The sequence below is a fragment of the Lates calcarifer genome, linkage group LG3 (genome assembly GCF_001640805.2).
Source record: "Lates calcarifer isolate ASB-BC8 linkage group LG3, TLL_Latcal_v3, whole genome shotgun sequence".
Taxonomy (NCBI): domain Eukaryota; kingdom Metazoa; phylum Chordata; class Actinopteri; family Centropomidae; genus Lates; species Lates calcarifer.
The window spans coordinates 1,656,309-1,680,491 of NC_066835.1; the positions used below are offsets into that span (position 1 = coordinate 1,656,309).

Sequence of the window (24,183 nt, forward strand, 5' to 3'; positions counted from 1 at the left end):
AGGTACTACTCATATGTACTTCAATATTGCCTGAAAATCTAAAACACAGTTGACGTAAATTATAATGTAATACCTGCTGAAATGCTTATGTAGATACATAATGTACATAATGGAAATACACGATATGCCCACATACAGCGGTCACCAACCAATAGCGCCCCTTGAAATTACTTGTGCTTAACTTGCCGCTCAATTATATTGGTTAAAGCCTCCATGCTTCATTGAACAACCAATTGAATTACCCAGGAAGTAGTTCAGGGCCAATCAGAAATTACTCGCAATAATGTGGTCCCACCCAAAGTCCAGTGTCTCCTGTCTGTAGTTGTTCAACTGACAACTGCTGTCTAGAACAGTGTTTCGGTGGAGTTAAGGAGTTGTGGGACATCACAAAAGTTGACGAAGTAACGCTTTAATTACGACGTTTAGGCAAAAAGTTAATTAAGAATCCTGTCTTTGTACTCGGACACGGAAATAAAGTGTTACCTTTATAGAAGTCGTCGCCAGCACCTCAAAATTGCAACGTGAACACTGTTTGGGAGAGAATGTCGTGAATGAACTTAAGAAACTTTGGTAACCTGGCCCGTTAAGTTTGTTAAAATGAGTAGCAGTGTAGGTCGTGTGTCGAAAAGCAAACCCGCAAAGTTGGGTCGTGGACCTATTCAACGGGATATTTTACCTCTCATTGTCACATTAACAACTTAATCCAAGTGGAAGTGGCAGGTCATGTCAGCATCAACAGCAGCAGCCAGCTCATCCCAACACCGGGTCAAACACAACCGCTCCCCTACAGCATGCTGCACCTCTTGTAGCAACAACACCACCACGGTCCGGTTGCAGCCTATCCGTACCACGGTGCCGTACCAGCTTTTGCGTGGAAATCAGCACAGCCCAACCCGCTCCGCTTCCTCCTCCTTCTCAGTAGCCGGGAGCAACACAGGACCGACGACGTCCCGTTGCTCCAGTCCCGCCAACCCGAGTGGAAGCGGCTCGGACGGCAGGCTGGTCCCCAGGCAGAGACTCTCACCGCCGGACAGCAGAAGCTCATCAGAACGTTCCCCATATTCGCCTGTTTCCAAAGGTAATATTGTCCTTTAAAGTGGTTGAAGTTTATGCCATCATCGTTCACATAGCTTAGTGCTATGCTAAGTACTGCTCCTGTCTTATATATGCTGCGATCGTAAGGCCAAACTAGCTTAAAATACCTGGTAAATGAATGGTTTCAGCGATATATAAACAAGATATCTGTATCTAGAAAATGGGAAGCAATGATTTTCAACAATTAGACCCTCCTCTTCTATTCGGCTTAAAAATAGTCCACCGTCCAACGATTAACATTAATAAAATCTTAACTTCAATATTTTTTTTCCCACCATTGGCCACCAGGCGTCACGTTGTGTTTTGGTGCGGGAAGCTAATGAGAATAATAGTCGGAGCTGCAAAAAATATAAATATTTTCCTTATATGGGATAAGTTTTGTAAATTAGATGTATGCCGAATGGTAAAGTAGACTGTTATTATTCACACAAGAGATATGAGAATTGTTAAAAGCGTATATAACTTCTCCAGTCACCAAGGCCACTTTAAATTGTCAGGTTTTCCATAGCTATTTGAATTTAGCGAACCATTCTCTCTGTAGCTTCACTGGAACTGCCCATATCGGGGCATATGCACATGCTAAGCTAGTTGGCTAGCTTTCGAATTGGGTCACAATACATAAGGGATTTGATGTTTAACGCTAAAATCATCGAGGGGGTTCATATAATTGATATATCTTCACAATAGGTCCCGCAATCATTGTTCCAATTTCTGTCATAGTATCAGTAATATTATATTTTAGGCTGTCATAGCGTATTATTCGCGTGTTACGATGGGGTTTTAAACGGAATAATTTGATATTAGTCATTACATTACATTAGTGGCATTACCCTTGCTGAGGTAAATACGTTAGGATATGGATGCCTGTGTGGTGATGATGCAGCTACTCTGTCGAAGATTAACAGGGCTCACTGATCTACATGATAAGGATGATTGGCCGGATTTTCAGAAAATGCTGTAAACACTGAAAGCTTACTACTAATTCGTTACATTGGGGATTGTTTACCATCACTGAAACGGAAAAAAATACGTCGTCAGCTGGTAGGTCTATGGCTCCTATGGCAACACTGGGGCCTAGCCGTCTGTGAGATATAAACAGAGCCCTCTGGGCAAGCAGGCCAGCCTCTGCAACTACATGCATACATGCAAAAATACAATTTGACAAACATGAACAATGTATTTGCCCACAAAAGAGGAATACATTGTCCTTGCAAGTTGACTATATTATCAGTGATATTTTTGCAATTAAACCAACACTCTGCTTGTGTCATCATCACTATATTTATATTTGTGAATATCCGTAATGTTTTTTCTCTGGATAAGATATTACAGGTAATTGTATTCTCACCTAGCACTAGCAATACATGTTCACCTGCTTGTTCATGCAATTATCCAATCAGCCAATAATGTGGCAGCAGTGCAATGCATAAACTCCTTCAGATACAGGTCAGAAGCTTCTGTCAATGTTTACATCAAACATCAGAATGAGGAAAGATGTGATATCACTGACTTTCGACTGTGCCATGATTGTTGGTACTAGATGGGCTGGTTTGAGTATTTCTGAAACTCCTGGGATTTTCACACACAACAGTCAGTAGAGTTTACTCAGAATGGTGCCAAAAACAAAAAACATCTAGTGAGCAAGAGTTCAGCTGACAGAAACGTGCTGTTGATTGTAGAGGTTAGAGTTGAATGGCCATACTGGTTTGAGGTGACAGTAAGGCTACAGTAAGTTAGATAACAACTCTGTACAACTGTGATGAAAGGAAAAGCACCTCAGCATGCACAGCAGACTGAAGACACATCAGGTTCCACTCCTGTCAGCCAAGGGGAGGAAATGAGAAAGGCAGGCAGAGGGCACAGGCTCACCAAAAGACTGGAGACTGGAAAAACTTAGCCTGGTCTGATGAATCTGGATTTCTGCTGAGGCACGCAGATGTTAGGGTCAGAATTTGGCATTAACAACATGAATCCATAGACCCAGCCTCTCTTTTCTCAACAATACAGGCTGCTGGTGGTGGTGTAATGTCATGGGCCATGTTTTATTGGCACACTTTGGGCCCCTTAATACCAGTCAATCATGGTTTGAATGCTACAGCCTATCTGAGTACTGTTGTTGACCAATTTACCATCTTCCAATGGCCACTTCCAGCCACGATAATGCACCATACTCAAACTGGTTTCATAAACATGACAATGAGTCCAGTGCACCCCTGTTACCAGATTTGAAAGCAGTATGGGATGTGGTAGAACAGGAGATTTGCAGCGTGAATGTAGAAATGATGTGATGTAATCGTGTCAACGTGGAGCAGAATCTCAAAGGAATATTTCCAACATCTTGTGGAATCCATGCCACAAAGAATTGGAGCTAAAAGGGAACAAAAGGAGGTCTTACCCAGTATTAGTATCATGTTCCTAATAAAGTACTTAGTGAGTGTATACTTTATTATTCATCTTCCTGCTCTTAGATATCATTGCTGGTGGCAGTGGTATGTCACGGGGCATTTTGATCTGGGTGGCCAAGGTTGGGTTTACATCAAGCAAGGGTGGCACTGATGATGACATTTTGGACCCCTGCCAACAATGAATAAACAGACACAGATGTTACTGTCTTTAATTTGATGACCTGAACAATGACAGTGGCTATGTGAACTAGAGAGAAGGCTGTTATTGCCATTTCTAACCTATTGAATGGATAGATGGACTAACATTACTTCTAAGAAGTAACTTAAGGTATTTTAAACACCTCTGAGTCGAAGCTGCAAGGTGCCTTTTATAGTGATGAATCCACAAATAATTATCACTGCTCTAGTTCCCCTCAGCTTTCCTGAGCGCTTATGGTATTTTAGCATTGTTTTTAGCTCATTGTATAGGTTTACAGCCTACAGATTATATCATCTTCAACTTTGTTGTAAGCAGCAGCAGGCTGATTTTTCCATGAAAAAGTGATGTGCAGTGATTAATCCACTGTACACTACCTGACCACCACCAAACAGCTGACAAACAACATTAAAGAGTATTTAGCAGTGGAGGGAGTTGGTTGAAACCAAACCACAGTGAAGGACAGTGAATACTGGACTTTATCATGTGGACACAAACTTGACGCCAAATGAATGCTAATCTTGCTCTGTGTTGCTTTTATGATACTTGACCTAAAATTATTTTATGAAGACATTTAATTCCTTTTCAGATAAACATGCACCTTTTAAGAAACTCTCAGTCAAAAACAGGAAAATCATCATTTTAGTTCTCTGTGCTCAATGTAAAGGAAACTGAGAAAAGTTTTTGAAAAAGTCATTATTGCATAATTCTACTTGGTCCTTACTCAGTGAAATAATTCAAGGTTCTACTACTTGTTTCCATTGAAAAGAGAGCATGTGATGGGTTCAACAAACATTATTTCATCAGGTCATATATTTGAAAATCCTGGATTTCCTCCAGCTGTCTCTTATCATAGTGCACTTTGGTGGGAAAACAAATCTGACACTCAGGCCTTTTTATTGAGGCTTTTCACAAATCTTGAAGTGTTTAATACTCTTTCTTCTAATGATCCAAAGAAGTCTGCTGGAGCTGATCAGTTAGAGCTAAGGCTGTTATTATTAGCAGCTCCATTTTTAGTCGAATGTTTGACTTATATTTTTAACTTCAGTTTAACAGAAAGCGTCCCAGACTTTTCGAAGGCTGCCTATGTCCTACCTATACCTATATAAGGGGTCAATCCAATTAGTTAAGTAATTATCAGTGAATTTCCAAACTATCATGTATAGTTATAGTATTAGAAAAGCTATTGAACGACTGAGTGAAACATTTCATTTTTTTTACACTCTATTTTAAAGTCTTATCAATCAGGTTTAAGACCAGGGCATAGCACTGCAACAGCAGCATTGGGAGGCTTAAATGATGTTGCTAGTGCAGTAGATAACAAGCAGAATTGTGTTATCCTCTTTATTGATCTAAGACTTTACACATTGTCATTACATTTTTTGAAACACCTAGAGTTTATTGGATTTGATGAGAAATTGCACATCTGGTTTGCAAATTATCTCAATGGCAGAGCACAGGCTGTGGTGGCTGATGGTTCTCAGTCCAGCTTTACAGACAACAAACAACAACAAGATGTGCCACAGGGTTCTATTCTAGGACCACTTTTATTCACAATTTTTAAAAAAAAATGGTGTAGAGTAGGTGTGAAGGTATAAAGATTTGTAGTATAATACAGTACAGTGTGATTCATTTGTATGTGGATGACATTGTCTTGTACACTACAGGGCCCTCTGTTGCTCAGGCTCTCTAAAACTTGCACATAGATTTCTGTGCCGTACTGCATGTTTAAGTTGATTGTAAACTAATGTTAAACTCAGATAAAGTTACTATTATATTACTACTCTCAATGGGACACAAATTGAAAGAGATTCTTTTTATTAATACCTTTAATTTCTGGCTCGATGACCAGCTTTCCTTCAAAAAACTTCACTCACTCTTCATTGATCTTCAATCAATGAACTGACAATGCCTTTAAAAGCAAAAATGTCATTTTTTAAATATAGATAAGGCATCCATTACCCAGAAATGCAGCAAGAAAATTATTCAGTCCCTTCTGTCTGTTATGGACTACCTTTATGTAATTTATATGCACTCTTTTACCTCAGCTCTTAAACTTGTTGATGTCTATTATTCTGTCCATAGGTTCTTAAATTGGGATAGCTTTAGAACACAACGCCGGATCTTTTCTATGTGCATTTGCATTTATTTTCAATTACATATGTCCTAAAGAGCTATAAAGGTACTTTTTTTGTGCAGTTCTCTCATTTTCTGTGATAAAGTGATTAGTGAGTTATATTAGTAATGCTGGCCTCCTCCTGTTCCAGTAAATAGTTCTAGTTCTTCTAGTTAACATCCTTAAAGTGCTAAGTAATTACAAATTCTGTCCATTTAATAAAAACTGTGTACCTTTCACAGGATCTTGAATAATCAGTTTTATCACAGTGATCACAGGTAAACTGACTTTTGTTGCAGGGATGACAGGTTTATTCATTTTTGTAGCATTGAGGTTGTACTTATGGGCCTGTATGTTCAATTTAGGTTAGGGTTAGAGGTCCTCTCTTCAGAAAATGTCATGCTCGGCAATTAGAAATGTGCAATTCCGTAGCGTTTTGGACCATTATTATTATTATTATCATATCTGTGTACAAACATTTGGAAAAGTTAGAACAGATAATAAATAAATAACAACTAAAACTGATCTTGAAGACAACCCTTACCAAAGAAATCCACTTGGGGCCAACTACAACCAGTTGATTTGAGATTATTTATTTTTCATTTAGTTAGTTACATTAATTTGGCTTAGGAGGTGTCAAAAATGGCTTGGCTGCTGCACCTAATCCTCATAGTAGCCACCCCCAGCTCTTAAAGAAAGATCATGGGATAGCTTATGGCCCAATGAGCTATTCTGACTTGTATTAACCCCCTTGTTAAAACTCCCAGTTCTGTTTCTATTATTCATGTCCACATGGACTGTGATCTGGAGCACAGCTTTTATTTATTATTTATTTATTCTTCCTTATTTTGGTAGTGGGGATCACTAGTGGGGGGCAGATTATGGGTTAAATTTTTATTGGTTCGGGTACATGGGTAAAATATTGTGAACAGCTGAGCTCAATTCATACAAGTTACTGTATGTATAGTAGCACTGGTATGGTATTATTGTGTAACCCAGCTTATTCCGAAAATTACAACACATGCTAAGTCAATGCTAAAACCTCTTTTTGGCATACTTTTTCAGTCACCACTGGCAAGTAGCACAAGTGTCAATAGCTTGTACTATAGGCAGATTCTTTGGTATGCCAAATTCATTTCAGCTTCCTGATGAAATATTTCACATAGCACAGTACTCCAAACCAAAATGTGTGTGTTTTTGTTCATCAGTGGTGTGATGATCTGTCATGAGAAAGTCATGTTAGCACACATCAAATGACAGGAAGTAGTGGTTCAGTTTGATCTATTTGTCTGAACATATATGTTCAGGCTGGCAAGGGTCACAGCTGTTCTTAAAATATCAAAAACATGTTGTTTGGCCACATAATTAGTGATTAGTGATGATTATGGCAGTAAGTATTGCAGACCTTATCTAACCAATGAAATGCTGACATACTTCACAGTCACTGGGATTTTTTGATAATTTTCATCCTCCATTACAAAGTTTAAAAGTAAAGATGGTTTTAGAATGTAGTTTTTTGGCTTTGTAACTGGTGCTAGAAATATTTTTAAGCACAGTATGATTTATACAGTCTGGGTCATAGTTTTACATTTTTGACCATCAGTCCTGTCAGATATAACATTGTGCTCACCAAGTTAATTTCAGAGTCTAACAACAAAGCAACATCACCAAGGAGAGATGATCAGACAGGTTCTAAACACATACCCAGCATTTTACAAATATTTTAACTATTAATTACTATGTCAAGTCCACATTAAGCCACTGTCTCAGCACTGTATAACCAGTCATAGTATACCACATATACAGGTTATATTTTAAAATAAGCAGATGTTGTGCTCTCAGTCATGGCTTTATGTAATTTCTGTAGCTCTCAATCATAAGCCCCTTTTATTCAGCCTGTTCTATATAAAATGTGCAGACATGAAATGGGATGCTGTTACACTGTTAAACCGGCAGTGAAGGTCGTCACAGGGCTGAATCAACATCTGTGTAAAAGGGAGAGCTGGCATTGTTAGACAGGTCTGTGATGTTTTGATGATTTGCTCTGTGCGCCACTTGCCACTGGGGGATCTAAACATCTCTGAAGAAACAGTTAGCAATTAAGCCACAGGAGTCAAGGTGCTATCACCTGAAAATGTCTGCAAACTGGGGAGACAGCGAGGTCCAGGAGCTCCTTACCCTCAAAGCAGAGGATGAAATCACCTGCCAAATAACAGAGACCGTAATGGGTGGCCTGATTTTAGAAAGGCTGGTAAAAAAGCTTCAAAATCTCAGGTCAAGGCACAGGTGAAGCTAACTGAAAAAAAAACTGGTATTTTGACTCATGCCTTTCCATTTGGGGGACCAGCCACTCTGCTCTACTGAGCAACATGAAGAAGCCTGTTCCAGTGTCTCATGCATCTCCCTCCTGCAGTAGCAGTGCTGACACTGGAGAGTAAAAATCGCTAATCTGCACCTCGCAATTGACCAGGTGAAAACTTATTTTTGTCCGTGATTAACATGTCCGTGTTTTACGAGTGTATTCGCCAATAACGAGCCATCTTGCTAATGTTGCTTGTGTTCTGTTCTCTGGAAAACCTGCTGCCACAGAAAAGGTGGAAATCAATGAAAGCCCAGGTGGTGACATCGGAAATCAAGGACCTGTTGCTGGCAATGGACTATGAAGATGAGGAGAGGGATCACCTTTGAATGGAGAGACAAAGGGCCCCATGAGGAGCAGTTTCTGAAAGCAGAGGAATGTCTTGGACAACATATTTCGAGAGAGTGTGAGATGCAGAGTCAGGCCTCACTTCTGCAGGACCTGAGAGCACACCTGCCAGCTACTGGACCACAGCATGTGACTCCTGCAGCCCAGACGCAGCATTTTCCCTGCCACCATGCAATAGTAACAACCTCCACCACAGTGACAACACATATGACTCATTTCTCTCCTGCTTCCTCTAGCAGCTGGGTTATTTGTACAGTTATTAATACCTTGTTTTATACTTAAGTGTGTACTTGTGTACATGTTCATCGGTGCAGCTGTGTTATTTGTGCAGTTAAATAATGTTATTCCTTGTAAATAGTTATTTGTTGTTTACTTTCTCTTTTGTTATGTCCTTTTTCTTTGCATGCCATTTCTAGACAATAAAACATCTTTACCTGACTCCTCAGGTTTCTCTTGTCATGTCATCATACAATGGACATAATTGCATTCATGGACATTTTGAGCAACTCTGTCAGGCTCATGGAGATTGGGTTGCTCAGTGCTCCATTCTAGCAAGAAGTGTTTGTTGTTAATTTCACATATATTGTGTAGACCACAACAGGCAACAACAACGTCTGATATAAAAGTGGGTGAAATATTATTTTGCTTGGCCAGGCACCTCCAGTGAACTTTTGAGATGTCCAAAGTGTTTCTTTCACCGTCTTTGCTGAGCTTAAACACTGTTGTTGATCGAATGCATGGTGGTTGGAGAATCCCTTCATCAGCCACTTTCTGTGGGGGTGAGCTGGGTCTCTGATTGCATGCATGGAAATTTCCACTCCATTAACAGTTATGGATTTCTGTGGGCAAAGCAATGTAGTTAAAATATTATTGTTAAAGTACTGCTTTGGTCACTCTGACTGATCATTACTATATATATATATGACATTATGTTATAGTAGTGAACTATCAGTATTACTGTTGTAGCTGCTGAAGACCTCCAGCTAATTTGTATGAACCCCTGGTTTCATTTTCAAATTGATTAAAAAATGTATATATATTATTAATATGTACTCAAGTTATGTTACAGCCAATTATCATTCCTGTCATTAATAATAATTCATTTCTACTAAAAAATGAAACATTTCTTTATTTACTCTCCAGTATGTAGTGCCACTTCAAGACAACTCCTAAAACACAAAAAAAATCTGTTAAGTTATTTACTCACCTTTTTCTTCATGACAGAATATTTGCTGATCTATTAAGGGCAGTTGTCATGGAGGGCCGGGGTGCTCTGTGCTAAGTCAGTAAAGTATAGGTGTAGAAATGTACTTAGCAGATGAAGACTGCATGAGGAGGAGTTATTCCTCCTATCATATAACTCTTTGGTACCTTGTCGGGCTACTTAACATAGTTGACAGATCACAGCCAAGTGTAATTTAGTCCCTCAAGTGTGCCTGTAATCTGGTGACTTTATAGCAAATGATCTGGCTCTCTACCTTGTTTAATAGGATTCTCTATTATTGGATCAAATGCCAAGACAGCAGATTACAACATTGGCCAGATGAGGCATCATGTATGAACATGCTCAGGGTTGGTAGATGTGGTCATCATACATTTGCCCTCAGAGCATCATTCCTGTACTGACAGTGCTATCAGTGACTGGAACTGTATTCGTATTTATTTTAAAGGAAAACTTCTTTTCTGCAGTAGTGAGCATTTTTAGTTTTAGGACATGATTTTCCTGCATTGTTTAACACTAATATTGAAATTAACCTGCCCACAATTAAACGAGGGTGATTGTTCAAAGGAATTTAATTCAACCACTCAGAACATGCTTGCTGCATGCATACAGTAAATTATAGAGTTGTCTCATTGTTGTCTCATTGGATGATTCAAGAATGCAGTTTTTGGAAACCTTTCCTGTTTGGTCAGCTTTGTGTAGATTGTGTAGCAGCCAGTTTTCATTTCAGGTTTCTGCATTCATTTTCAAAAGGCCTGATGTGTATCGTTTATATCCTCAATGGTGTTGAAATAAATATGGGCCCAGTGTAAGATTAGAAGGCAAGTAGGGTGTACTGTAAATATTACTTTTTCAGGTATTAATACTGCATAGAAAGATGCACTGTCAAGGAACTCACAAGCCTTACTCTACTTCCTTAGTACTGCTAGGGGTTAGTATGTTCTGGGTTTATCAGTGACCTTAAGCAGAAAATGACTTGGCTGCAGATTCAGGTGATAACTCGGTCACTACAAGTGTTTCTGTTATGTAGAAGTGACATTCTTCTGTCTCTCTCTTGTGTTTTTGTGCAGTTGAAAGGACAAAGTCACAGCAGGTGTGCAGTGTTGGGCAGATTTCCTCCTTGGGCACTATCACTGGGCCCTACCTCACCGGACAGTGGCCTCGTGACCCCCATGTGCTCTACACATATTGTATGAAAGATAAATCCACACAGGTAAGCACAACCCACACACTGCCTTTTCACACCATGTGTCCTGCTGCACTCGCTTACCCACAGAGATGAAGTCATATGGCATTTTGTTGACAGAAGTGAAGGTGGGTGTATTCATTTATTGCAGTTCTGAGCTTGATGTCTTTTATTTAAGGAGTTCGCTGATGATACTGGTTTGGATTACATAGGTTTGGCATTGGTTCTTATATTAACTAAATTCAACAGTGTACAGACTCTCTAGCAACTCTTTGAGGCTGCACGCAGACTCAGAAGTGATTTGAGCTAAATGCTAACATGCTCAGTGACAATGCTATTATGCTGATGTTCAGTGACACCAAAGGCAAACCTGAAAAATTAGTGGAGAAACAGGATAACAATGCCTCCATCCACAGGACATGTGGCATCAGTGAATGGTTTAATGAAATAAGTATGAAAATGATATGAATCATATGCTATGGCCTTTATAGTCGCCAGATCTCAACCCAGCTGAACACCTATGGGAGATTTTGCACCCGTGTATTGGACAGTGCTCTCCACCACCATTATTAAAACACAAAATGACAGAATATCTTTGGGAAGAATGGTGTTTTATTCCTCCAGTAGAGTTGCAGAGACTTATCGAATTAATGCCAAGGTGCACTGAAGCAGTTCTGGTGGCTCTTGATGACCCAACACTTTACTAAGACACTTAAGTGACTATATATGGTAACTTCGCAGACATCCAAATGGCGTCGCTACGTGGCCCAGTGAGAATCAATATTACATATATATATATATATATATGCCTGAGCCACAGCTGCTAGTTCTAGTTATATTTATATATAATTTGTTATTTATGTTATATATAGATATATGTGTGTTATTTATGTTCAATGGAACATGTTAAAAATAATGTTCCTTTAACTTTATATGTGTTTTTCTATTTTCTTTATATATAGACCTTTTAGAATTTTTTTAACCTAGACGGGCAAGGAACCACATATGGTAACTTCAATGATCTTGATTTTCTACATGAAAATTGAATATTTTCAAAAATGTCACAAAAGTAAAAAAGTCTTGTTGTGCCCTGCTATGACACTCTAGGGTTGAAATTTTGAATTTCCAAGTATTTCAATGAATGCCTGATAAAGGGTTAATGTTGGATTTACCTTTAATCATGTTTGTACCCAATCTTAGGCTAGCTTGTCGTTATGCTAACATTTGCATTAAACACAGAGAATAGCTGAGGCCGATGGTCAGTAGCTGAATAGCTGAAAAGTCAGGAAATCTCTTGCACAATATTAGCAGTACCAAGTCTTGCTGTTATCAGATTTTGTTTAATTTAGCAGCAGTTTTGAGATATTTGTCTAATAAAATAAAAAACATTTAAACAGGACATAGCAACACAATGTGCACACTCTGATTCTGCTAGAGCCCTGTTGAGAGTGGTTTAGATCAAGTGAAACTGCATCAGTTTTACACATCAAAGTGTGTTAACACATGTTAGAATGCTACTGTATATAATGAAAACATTGTATTAAACCTTTTGGATCTCCAGCGGCAGCTGTGTGAAGTCCTCACGTCATGTCATTTGAGTCAGTGTGAGTTTTGGCTGAAGACTGTAAGTCTGAATAAAATCTGGGGGTTTAGAAAGTTGGAAAGAAGTGAGCTCACCAGACCTCTGTAGCCTACCTTTCATTGCTATGTAAGGATAGAGGCTCCTGGCTACATTAGCTTTCTAGCATAACCCACCAAATCTCTGACATAATTAATAGAAGTTTATTATTCAATGAAACATTTTTCAGTGTAGTTACCTCTGAAGTTTCCAGTCATGACTAGTCATTATTTCACTTACATAAGACCTGATTCTAAATCTAAGGACTAGAGAGCTGTACCATAGGGCCATAAGTGGAGGATCTTTGTTATCATATACAGTTTCAACATCTGCAACCTGAGTGACTGTATGAGTCACCACTATCAGTCTCTAAAGGTCACACATCTACCAGCTCTGGATAAAGAATGTTTACTGAGGATTCCACTTCATGTCCATGGCCTTACTTCAACATAGCTCTGACTGTAAAATATTGGTATCATCTTACTTCTTCGGCCGTAGTAGAAATAATTCTTGACATTAATTTGTGCCAACACCTTCCTACCCTGTGATCCTCTCATGCTGTTCAGCCTCAGATGTCCCCCCCACGCTCCACTCTATACATCCTGTTTCTTCCAGGTTGTGTGACATTTACCTCCTACGCATCAGTGGAGCTTCAAAAGACAGGAGATCTCTTTGCTCTTAGTTGACCGTGTATTATTGAACCCTGAAGTGACACAAAGGCATGACTGTGAGAGTCTGCGTGTGTGCTCCTTGCATAGGTTTATAATTCATCAGTCATCAGCCTGCCTGTACTTTCAACTCTTAATCAACCCCCTGAAACAGATTGACCAATGACAGTTCAACAGAGTCCAATCAGAGGAATTTTCTAATTACTCTCGATTTTTATTCAAATAATCTGATATCAACTCTGGAACTCTGCTCGCTCAGTTTATGTTTGGTGAAGAGATATTATCTTTGGCTATGAGATGTGAGGCTGTGAAGTCGAGTCAACAGTCTGTTCTAATTTATCCAGTCTGTTTCTGCTGCCTGCAGATATCAGGCTGATCTCACATTTCTTGTTACATTTCCAGGGGGCGTGGCCTGGTCATGTAAGCATAAGCCAGACATATGTAGAGGGGCCAGATGGGCAGTGTCTGTGTCAGAGCTGTTGTCCACTGGCTCCTTGCTAACCACTGCATGGCACAAACCATAATGATGGCATGGTGCAATGCAGCAGTATATGTGACTGTAGTGTTCCTAACAGTTCTATTGATCAATCATTTATTTACCTCAGAAATACATTGAGGTAGAGACCTCATTTACAGTATAGTCAAGTAAAAGATAAACAAAAATAAGAAACTTGTTAAAGTTGAATAGTGTGTGATAGATAGATAGTTATAAACAGCCAAATTAATAAAAAACCTTACAAATAAAGAGAGCAATTATAATTTCAATTAATCAGCTAAAACAAGTACAGCTAGTGAAATAAGATGAAAAAAAGAGAAAATATTCTTAAGCATAAAAATTATTCTGCTTGTTATTCCAGGTTGCAGGTGCACAATGCAAAAAAGTGGATATTCCAAGTAAAGCCAGCACCTGCAACGTAATCCAATCATTTGAGTGTATCCAATAAGAGCCCCACATCAGAAGAGAATAATGAAGTAATGTAAGGGGTACAACGCTATTACGGGCCTTATATATAAATAAAACCCAGTGTCTCTCACACTTCACAATGATGAGTATTGTAAGTAATAAATCCTAGTTCAGAGTGATAAACAGCATCCAGGGCGTCAGAGTTACAGCTGAAGCACGCATGTATAAAATATCATCTTAAGTGAAGACTGACAGGAGAGCTGCCTCAATAAGCATCCTTCTACAGTGCAAGAGGAAGAGGAAAAGATATTTTATTTCTATAGAAGAAACCAATTTTTCCGCCTCTGTGCCGGCGATAGTTTTTAGGTTATCTGACCGTACATATGTCTGTCCCATTCTCATGAACACAATATCTCAGTAAGGCATTGAGGGAATTTCTTCAGCTTGGTACAAAAGTTCACTTGGGCTCAAAGGTTAACTGATTTGGTGGTCAAAGGTCAAGGTCACTGTGACCACACAAAACATGTTTTCTGGCTAAAAAAACTCAGGAATTCACACTGCATCTGGTCTGGTTAGCAGGGGCCTTCAGCAGCGGGGTGGTAATTCTAGTTTTCCTTGATATGCAGTTTAGTCACCTTCTCATCAACCCAAATTCCAAGATACTCATATACACATATGTTTTCAATATTTGTACCATTCTTGCTAGAGATTATGTGATTATCATAATCAATATTTTTGGCTCTTGTAAAACAGGCATTTATTTTTACAGTGGCAAGAAAAAGTCAGAGCACACCTACTACACATTCATGGTGCAATGGGTGTGTTAGGACTGCATCAGCTCAGACATATTCTTAGGATGTCTGGTGCAAACAGCCTTCTGTCAGTCATTACACATTCCTCCTTGATGGTGGTGAGCTGTCCAGGCCTAGAGGCAGCAAAGCAACCCCAAATCATGATGTTCCCTCCACTCTCACCTCTGGGATATTTCCATGTTGGTATACAGTGCCTGCTTTACACCATACAGTTCTGCATGTTCTTCCCAGCTAATTCAGCCTTAGTTTCATCAGTCCATTAAACATTTACTTAGTTGCATTCTGGAGTGTCACACTGCTCTTTGGCAAACTTTTGGCATACAGCATTTTTTTGAGGACACTATGCTCCATATGATAGACTCTTGAACAGAGATTTTAATTAGCTCCAATGATTCCTTTAAGCCTATAGCTGTTACTCTGAGAATCTTTTTTTTTTTTTTTCCTCACTGATCATCCTGCATTTTGTATTTGGAGTAATGATAGGGAGAGTATCCACAGAACTGAATTATCTCTGTTTATAGACATCTTGTCTGATTGGACTGATGAATATCTAAACTCTTTGAGATGTCTCTCTCTACACCACCTCTCCCCAGTGTCAGCTGGGATAGGCTCCAGCACCCTGTGACCCTTAAGAATAAGCAGTATATATAGATAATGGATGGATGATGTGTATAACTTCTGTTTATCCCTGTTAAATCACTGCTATCAGTACACAAGGTTTTTAATTATTTAAAGTATTTCTGCTTTGGTGTTTCCTTTTATAATTCTGTAATAATTTATACTTTAAACAGTTTTACATTGACAAACTAATATAACATTATCGTATATTAATCATACGCAATAAATACAAAATCTAAAATATAAGAGACCAATAACTGAAAATACAGGGAAAACTGGAAAACAGTTCAGTATTCACTGTACTTCCTAAAGGAAGCATCTGTTTTTTGTTTGTTTGTTTTGTTTGGTTTTTGTTTGTTTGTTTGTTTTTTTTGTAGCTTGGCTATCATCGTCATAAGTAATGATATCATTTAGCTCACCAGCTACAGCTGTATTCAGATGCAGCACAACTTTTATGTGCAATTATGTGTATATTTGTATGTGTTATTGTATGTTCACAATTTCACAGTGGAGTATGGAATTACAATACAGACATTTCAGGACTGCTCTCATAGGCATCTTTCATGTAAGTGGTGTAAATAGTATGGTTGACTTGGGTTTGGTTTGTCTGACTTGTATGTTGTGTGTCCTTCTGGACTGTATTATAAATTGTGTTTTTGGAGGCAGCATAAGCAGTGTGTGAAATTTGAATGCACAGAAGTCATTCACACACTCATGGAATCAGTGCAAATGACTTTTCCAGTGATAGTGGTAATAAATCCACATAGAAATCATAGACAGAAGGATACTCCTACTTGTGCCTTGCCTGGAAGTCCTGCTGTTAAAAAATGAGTTCAGTCGTTGCAGAATCCAAATCTCAGATCAGTCAGTGACCATGTCAAGAGTGTCTCTCTATGTCTGTGCTCTCAGCTCTGGGTGGCCTCATCTTCCTCATCCTCACCAAGACAGGGTGACAGAGGAAGACAGAATAAGAAGGGAGTCTCTTGTAAATGCTGTTGAAAATAAACAAATGGCCCTTTCAGTTGGACACATTAAGATGACCAAGACAGCAGTTCAGTTTCCTCTGGGTGTTGGAGAGAAGACAGGGAGGGTTGAATATGTGAGTGCTTGAATGAGTTCACTGTAGTGCTCTCTCTGTCACAGAGAGAGTCACAGAGCTCAGCTCACCTTTCACTGAAGGATGTGTCTGTGAGTATGTATACATATGAGTCTCGCTATGCTGCTTCTGTTAGTTTATCACAATGTAATCCATTGCTGAAACACACAAAGGCTTTAATCATCTTTTTACATTTACAATGTAATTATAACTCAATAGAAATGGCCAAATTATAAATGAGAGATGTAAATTGTAAGTATTTAGAACGGTCATTTAAAGGTCATGGTGCGTATGTTGTTTAACATGTTTCCATTGGTGATCGTAAATCTGAACTGATCAGGGTTCAGTTCTTAGCCATTGTGCACGCCACCTCCAGGGTCAAATTGTACATGAAAATAACATTGCTTATAAGAGCTATGCAGATGACACCCAGGCTTACTTAGCTCTTTCACCAAGTCTCTATGGTCCTCTGGGCTCACTCTGTCAGTGTATCTAGAGCAAGTAAGTAGCTGGGTACAATTCCATTTCCTTCAGGTGAATGAAAACAAACCAGAAATCATTGTCTTTGGCAACACAAAGGAAATAATGAAAGTTACAGCTCAGTTCCAAAGCTAGAGATGAAAACCCGAGTTAGAAATATTGGTGTCTTACTTGAGCTTCAGCAGCAATATCTAAATCAACATTTTTTGTCCTCAAACAAATTGAGAGTTAGAGGTCATGTGTACAGACAAGACTCTGAGAAAGGTATTCATGCCTTCATCTCCAGCAGGGTGGACTGTTGTAATGGTCTCTTATCTGGTCTTCTGAAAAACACCCTTAAATACCTTCAGCTCATTCAGTGCTGCTAAACTCGGAGAACACATCACTTAGATCTTCAAACCAGCTACCTGTTACCTAAAGAAAAGATTTGTTCTGCTGCTGGTTTATTAATCATCCAATGATAAGGGACCAAAATACAATTTATTCAGGTTTTTATTGCTTATTGTTTTTTAATGCTTTTCTTTGCTTAAGTAAATCACTTTCAGTTGCCTCTGCGTTTGAAAGGAGGTATACAGATAGTGATACGTAGCTGCGATGTTCTTTTCAGACTCCTGGATGTTGGAGTGACGAAAGAGGAGAGAAGAGGAGCACCCACCAGCGCTCTGCTTCGTGGGGCAGCGCCGACCACCTCAAAGAGGCATGGCACTAACATGAACACAAACACATACGCATTCAGGCCAAACCTTTGTCTGAGCCACAGGACTGTATTTTGGTTCTGTGCAAGGTTCCACAAACTAAAGTTTCCCAGAAACCTACTGTTGTTTTCCTTTTAGAAAGATATTTAAGTATGCTTACAGAGGCATGGCACAGCACATGCATTAAAGGAATATGGCATTAAGTACTGAAAACTTTTTTCTCATGTATAAATATATGAACTTGGGAGGTCCAGACTGCACACTGGTCCACCTTACACACTATCCATAGTTTGGATAGTTTTACGTGTTGATCAACTCACAAAACATGTAAGTTTGTTCCAACACTAGCTTTGGGTTCGTGAGTTGCTGTATATGAAATGTACTCAGTATTTCAGTTTTGGTGACCTCATTTTATCTCAGGCACTGCTAACCTTGTGCCATTTAGCACTTCACTTAAACTGCTTAAATTTCAGTAAAAACTGGAAAAACTGGAAAGTACAATGTGACTCTTACAGTAAAACTGAATACACCCTGGTCAATGCCACTAAAGTGTTAAAGGGGCTATTTGTCTGAAATCGTTTAAGCCACTGAATGTGGTTTTTGCCTGAAGTAGGTGGTGGTGATGGTCACTTGCCAAGAACTTAAGCCATTGTTTAGTTTACGATACAACTGGTTAGAGTACGTCTAACAGTCTGCAGAGAGCTCTTGGCAAGTAAAGGAATGAAGTTTGATGCTGAATTCACAATGCCTCTTTGAGACTGTTCAGTAAACAGCTGTAAATGCTAATGCTGGCTGTGTATTAACTTACAAGTAACTCTGTTAAATAATTAAAAATCCTGTCCATTCAAAGTCTAAGAGGAGTCAAGACAGTTCATTTAGTGTTTGACTAAACTAAAATGAAAGAATTACCTGCAACAAAAGTCAGTGCACCCTTAGTGAGATGTCATTCTTTTATTTATTTTTTAATATTTTGTATGTGGGATCATTGATAAGTTGGAATGTGGTATGACATCATGAGATAATTATCATTGATAGCCACAACTATCACACTGCATGTGGAAGTCTTAGCATAGAGTAGGTGGTGAAACTTTTTGGTTTTTTATCCAAGTTGTCATCTCAGTGGCATTGTTGACAATGACATGACATTCTTGAGAAAGTATGAGACCTACAGGTTTTCTATGCAGAAATGAAACAATAGTGAATCAAGTGCAGTGCAGCTGCTGTTACTGACATTTTCTTCAGGTTGTACACCCTCCTGTGAGACAGAACAGTTGTGGTACATGTGGCTGTATGACAGTGACACACTCGCATCCTCTGAGGCTGCACTCAGCTGCACCATGCATGGCACTCTCAGCTCCACCCTACTGATACAGATAATACTTGTAACTACCCGCTTCCTCTCTTTGCACTGGCTATAACCTGCTGCAATTTATGGTCAGCCAAGCCCCAGCTGGCTCCTCTCTGCCTCCTGCAGCAAAGAGAACAATAAGGGCTGGGCAGATGACAGCTCAGCCCTAACTAATGCGTGCACAGACACATTACTGAGTTACAGGGCTGCAGAGGAGGACAAGCACTGTCACAGATTGCACGGATGTCAATAGACAAGGTGCAAGGAAGAAGAGGGGATGGATTTTCTTTGTTTGTTTTTGAGTCAAAGCAAATCTTGTTTTGGTTTAAAAAAAAACAAGTTTTAGTTGGGAGCCACTAACATGTGAGCTAGGTGTGAGAATCGGGGTGAGAGTCGGGTAATGTTGTAGTTTTTACCAGCAATGCACTGTATTTATATTTTATACCTGCCTCTCTGTATGATAGATTTGTTCTGCATCCTGCATCTAAAATGTCACTATATGAAAAAAGTATGTATTAACTATGTAACTAAGTTAATACAGGAAAATGGCTCCTGTGATATTACATCATTGTATAATTATTACTGATATTTTACACATGTAATTAGCACTTTACTGTAATTAGCTACTTGAGTACAGGCTAGTTTCTAACTACAGTTGGGTGGTAAATCTCTCTCTTAAAGTAACCTGTAACTCCAGCTGTCAGATAAATGTAGCGCAATAGTGTAATATTTTACCTCTGAAATGTAGTGGAGTAAAAGTATGAAATAGCACAAAATGGAAACACTTAAGTGAAGCGCAAGTACACAATATTTGATTGAACACCATTCCAGTACTAATTCTCAGTGGCATTGATTCCACAACATGTTGGAAACATTCCTTGAGACTCTGCTCCATGTTGCCACGATCAAAGATATTATTTCTGCTCATTTGTCATCGGCACATTCATGCTGCCAGTCTCCTGGTGACTGAGCTCACTGTCATGTTCATGAAGCCAGTTTGAGATGGCATTTGCTTTGTGACATGGTGCGTTATCGTGGGAAATCGTGGCTATAAAGGGATGCATTACAGCAACACTACTCAATAGGCCATGGCATTCAAATCATGATTGATCGGTATTAAGGGGCCTAGACTATGCTTAGAAAACATTACTCACAGCATTGCATCTGTTAACACAAGGCAGGTTAGATCCATAGATTCATGCTGTTGATGTTTCCAGCCTTTAGCTGTTCAGTTCTGGTGAGCCTGTGTCCACCACAGCCTTGGATTTCTGTTCTTAGGAGACAGGAGCTGAACCTAACGTGGTTTTCTGTTGTTATAGCCCATCTGCCTCAAGGTGTGAGGTGCTGTACATACAGGTGTTCCTAATAAAGTGTTTGTCAGTGTAGTTGTTACTTGCAGTCTTTTGAAGTCTTCTTTATTCAAACCCCTGTTCTTCGGTTCTTCTTTTAAAATTCTGACAGAGTAGCTGCTGAAGGCATGTGAGTAATTTCAAAGAACTCATTGGCCTGTGGTATTATGAAACATGTCACTGACAGTTTCACTGGTCCAGTTTCAATGTGCAACATCTCCCTGCAGTGTACTATCTATAGTCAAGGGTAAATTAATCTACTACAGAATTTACTGTTAGAACCAGAATACTCCTCCTGCGACAGGATGGGTACTGTCATCATTGTAACTTGGTTTTGCTCATATTTATGAAGTTAACTTTTTAGCTATAATCTGTGCTGTCTGAAAAGTTCACACTGTTTGGCTGTCAGTGTCCTGCTCTTATTAGAGACCTGTCTGAATCAACAGTGTTAATGTTAGCAATCTTTAGATAGATATTGCCATGTAACAGACACTGAGTAAGTATGTTAACTCCCTGACTGTTCTCTACATGTGTAACTGTAAAGTCTCATTTTGGCATTCATCATTATCCTATAATTGTGAAGTTACATCTTTTTTTTTAGTTCACCATCCCCATCTAAACAATTGTGGTGAACTGCACAGCATACTGTTGAACAAGTTTATGTTCCGGAAGAGAAGCCAGACCCCAGAATCTTTACTTTGGCTCTCCATAACATCAGAGTATTGAGTAGTTTCCCACAGTCCAGCAAGAATGTGTTAAAGCTGCCACAGTGGCAGTACTCCTTGTTTCATCAAATCCCAGTTATGATCCAAACTGTCACTGTCGTTAGCATTTTCATAGCGATCGCAACACAATATTATCTAATCTGAGCTCAAAGGCCAGACTAGCTTCCAGTAGGATCTCATTGTCTTCATTCTGTACATACAGCTGGTGTCAGGGGTCAGCACATCACCTAAATGTGGACTACGGTCATATAATAACAACATATAGTTACAGTGTGGTTATTGAAAATGAGAATCAGAAACATTCTGTACTGGGCTCAAAGCTAATTGTAATTCTTATAATTTTTTGTTTTTTTAATGAATCCATTAATTATTCAGATCAGTGTCAGATAAAGGGGAAACACAGTCATTGCAGCTTCAGTCTGAAGGTCTGATATTTTAGTTTTGCACCAGTTGCATATTGCATCTGTTCTCCTTTGGATACCTATTTGTATATCTTACTAATACATAGCACTGCTATGAAAGAAAAACTGTTGAGCTGACACTTTACATACTTTTGTCAACTCCCTGCAGTCACATATGCCTTAACTGTATTTGTGTTATACAGACTGGTTGCACATCTGTTGCAGAAAACCTCAGGAGTGCATGGCCTGAGTGAAGGCTGAAAGGGAAACACAAACTTACAACACTACTGTGGAACTGTAACTGTGTAGAGGGCCAGTGTCAGAATTGTGTGAGGGAACATGTTTGAACATGTTCTGGAGTACTGACGTACAAGTGAGTTCCTGTAGCTCCCTGCCAGACACGTGGCCAAATACACAGATAGTTACAGACGTGAACAGCTACAACTGTAATTAGGTTTAGCAGATGTTAACACTGCCTGATGTACATTTTAGGTCATGGGTAGAGCTGGGTGTTGTTCAAAAATTTTTGATACTGGTACCGATACCAATCCCTTGACTCAGATACCAGTTCCTGAGTGTCACTTTTTTCAGTACCAGTTTTATAAAATCAATCAACAAAAAGAAAATTACATCACACATTACAGCACACATCTTGAGTTTTCCACTCAAAGCAGTTTTCTAACATAAAAAGTAAACAACAAATATTTTTTAGTGCAAAAAAAACAGTTGCAAACAAGTGACAAGTCAGTGTCTCTCGTTCAAATGCTTCATTAAATTGGTTGTGTTGCCGGCCTTAGCAACAATGCCCTTTTTGCAAATATTGCATCGCACACTATTGGCATCAGTCTTGTTAAAATGGAGACATACTTTTGACCTCTGTGGCATTTTTTAAGCCACTTTGACACACACGCTGTAGTTCACAACACAGATACACATGATCCCCGTCTGTGGGCATAACCACATAAGTATTTTTCCTGCATGCCTCTACTGCGTGTAATGTTACAGCCAATAACTGGCAGCATTATCAGATCTTGATCATGTGATTAACTCCTTGGTATCGAAACTTGGCACCGAAAGATAAGGCATGTTTTGGTGCCATAAAAGAACCGAAGTTCGGTATCCAGCCGTAGTCATGGTTCACTGTATCCCAGTTTCAGTCTTTCATGTGCACTCTCAAACATTAGGTAAAACTGCAGACCGTGTAGTGATGGGATCACAGCAGCTGCGATGCCTGTCATTAGTAATGAATACTACAGTTAATAATTATTACTGAGAACTCATGGGTCAGAGCTTCAACATGTTGACAGGTGTCACAGCTGTGTGTGATCCCATCCCAGCAAGATGGTCTGGAATTTGTTTGTGACAGTTATGATAACACTTTCTCTCAGTTATGACGACATTGTAACATAATATTAAAGTAACTGTTGAAATGTGGGAACGCTATAATGAGATCTGCCAGAGCACAGTATTGAATAGAACTATGATATGTGGTGACTCTCTGGTCCACCTGCCTGCATAACGTTTACCTGCTCCCCCCCATCTCCTGTTCGATTCCAGCAGATTGCGAAGCTTCGGCAGCATCTCCAGCGCAGTAAACAAGGAGGACGCCACAGTAAAGACAAAGATCCACCGTCCCCCATCCAGTGCAACATCATCACCCACACCACCCTCACCAGCACTACCAACCACACCTCCACAGCCAGCCACATTCAGGTAGGGTATTGCCGGAAAATCTGATGTCAGTGTTATTTAAATTCACTTATTTGAAAAACATTAGTATGTAATCAAAGTTTTTTCAAAGCACCACACTTAGACTGATCAGTCACAATATTTAAACCACAGGTGGAGTGATGACAAGCCTCCTGCTGCTCCTACAACTCCACTCAACACCTGCTGCTACTAATTAGAAATTACTTATATTGCTATTAGTTTTATTGCTACATTAGCAGTTAATACGTTACTTATTACTGTTATCATTACTACTACTGTATTACTGGCATCACCTTACATTTTATATGGAACCTGTGTTATGCTATGTTCTTCTCCCGCTGTTCTTCCCCAGTCGCAGGATCCTATCCCAGCAAAACAAGCAACCGCCACACCTCAAAAACTGCTCAGACATGGCTCGAGAAAGAAAGAGCCCAAGTGTCTAAACACCCCGATACCAATCTGATCCAGCATCTGTGGGACAGAACAAGCCAGATTATAGATGTTCCACCCTGCAGCTTACAGGACCCAAAGGATCGCTGCCAGTGTCCGACACCAGACTCCGTAGAACACTCTTAAGAGGCCTCATGTCAATGCCCCGACGGGTTAGAGCTTTTGTGGTGTGAGGGGGACCTACATAATCTTAGCAGGTCCCACAGATGCTCAGTCAGTTTGGGATCTAAGGAGTTCAGAGGCCAGGTCAACACCTTGGGCTCTTTGTCGTGTTCCTTGAGCCATTCCTGAACAGTTTTTTGCAGTGTTAGCGGGGGCACTGTCCTACTGGGGGAGGACCTGCTATTGAGGAGTGCTGGTGCCATTAGGGGTGTGAGCTTGG

At 39.5% G+C, this 24,183-nt stretch overlaps 1 protein-coding gene and 1 long non-coding RNA gene across 12 annotated transcripts in view; both read left to right on the forward strand.

Annotated features, from left to right (window-relative positions):
• The first annotated feature begins 325 nt into the window (after positions 1–325).
• glcci1a (glucocorticoid induced 1a) overlaps positions 326–24,183 on the forward strand; it is a 54,605-nt gene continuing 30,747 nt past the window's right edge. For 4 of the 11 annotated variants that reach the window (XM_051078772.1, XM_051078787.1, XM_051078789.1 and 1 more), the window contains exon 1: positions 326–1,078. In XM_051078772.1, the coding sequence (XP_050934729.1) occupies positions 724–1,078 (355 nt within the window). In that variant the 5' untranslated portion in view covers positions 326–723. Of the gene's footprint in view, positions 1,079–10,811; positions 10,955–17,730; positions 17,821–23,198; positions 23,355–24,183 lie in introns of all 11 variants that reach the window. The other 7 variants (XM_051078766.1, XM_051078786.1, XM_051078770.1 and 4 more) reach the window with 5 other exon arrangements.
• On the forward strand, positions 1,089–8,958 carry LOC127143711 (uncharacterized). The gene is made up of 2 exons (XR_007815310.1): positions 1,089–8,282; positions 8,429–8,958. It is a non-coding gene; the product is annotated as an uncharacterized LOC127143711 (long non-coding RNA).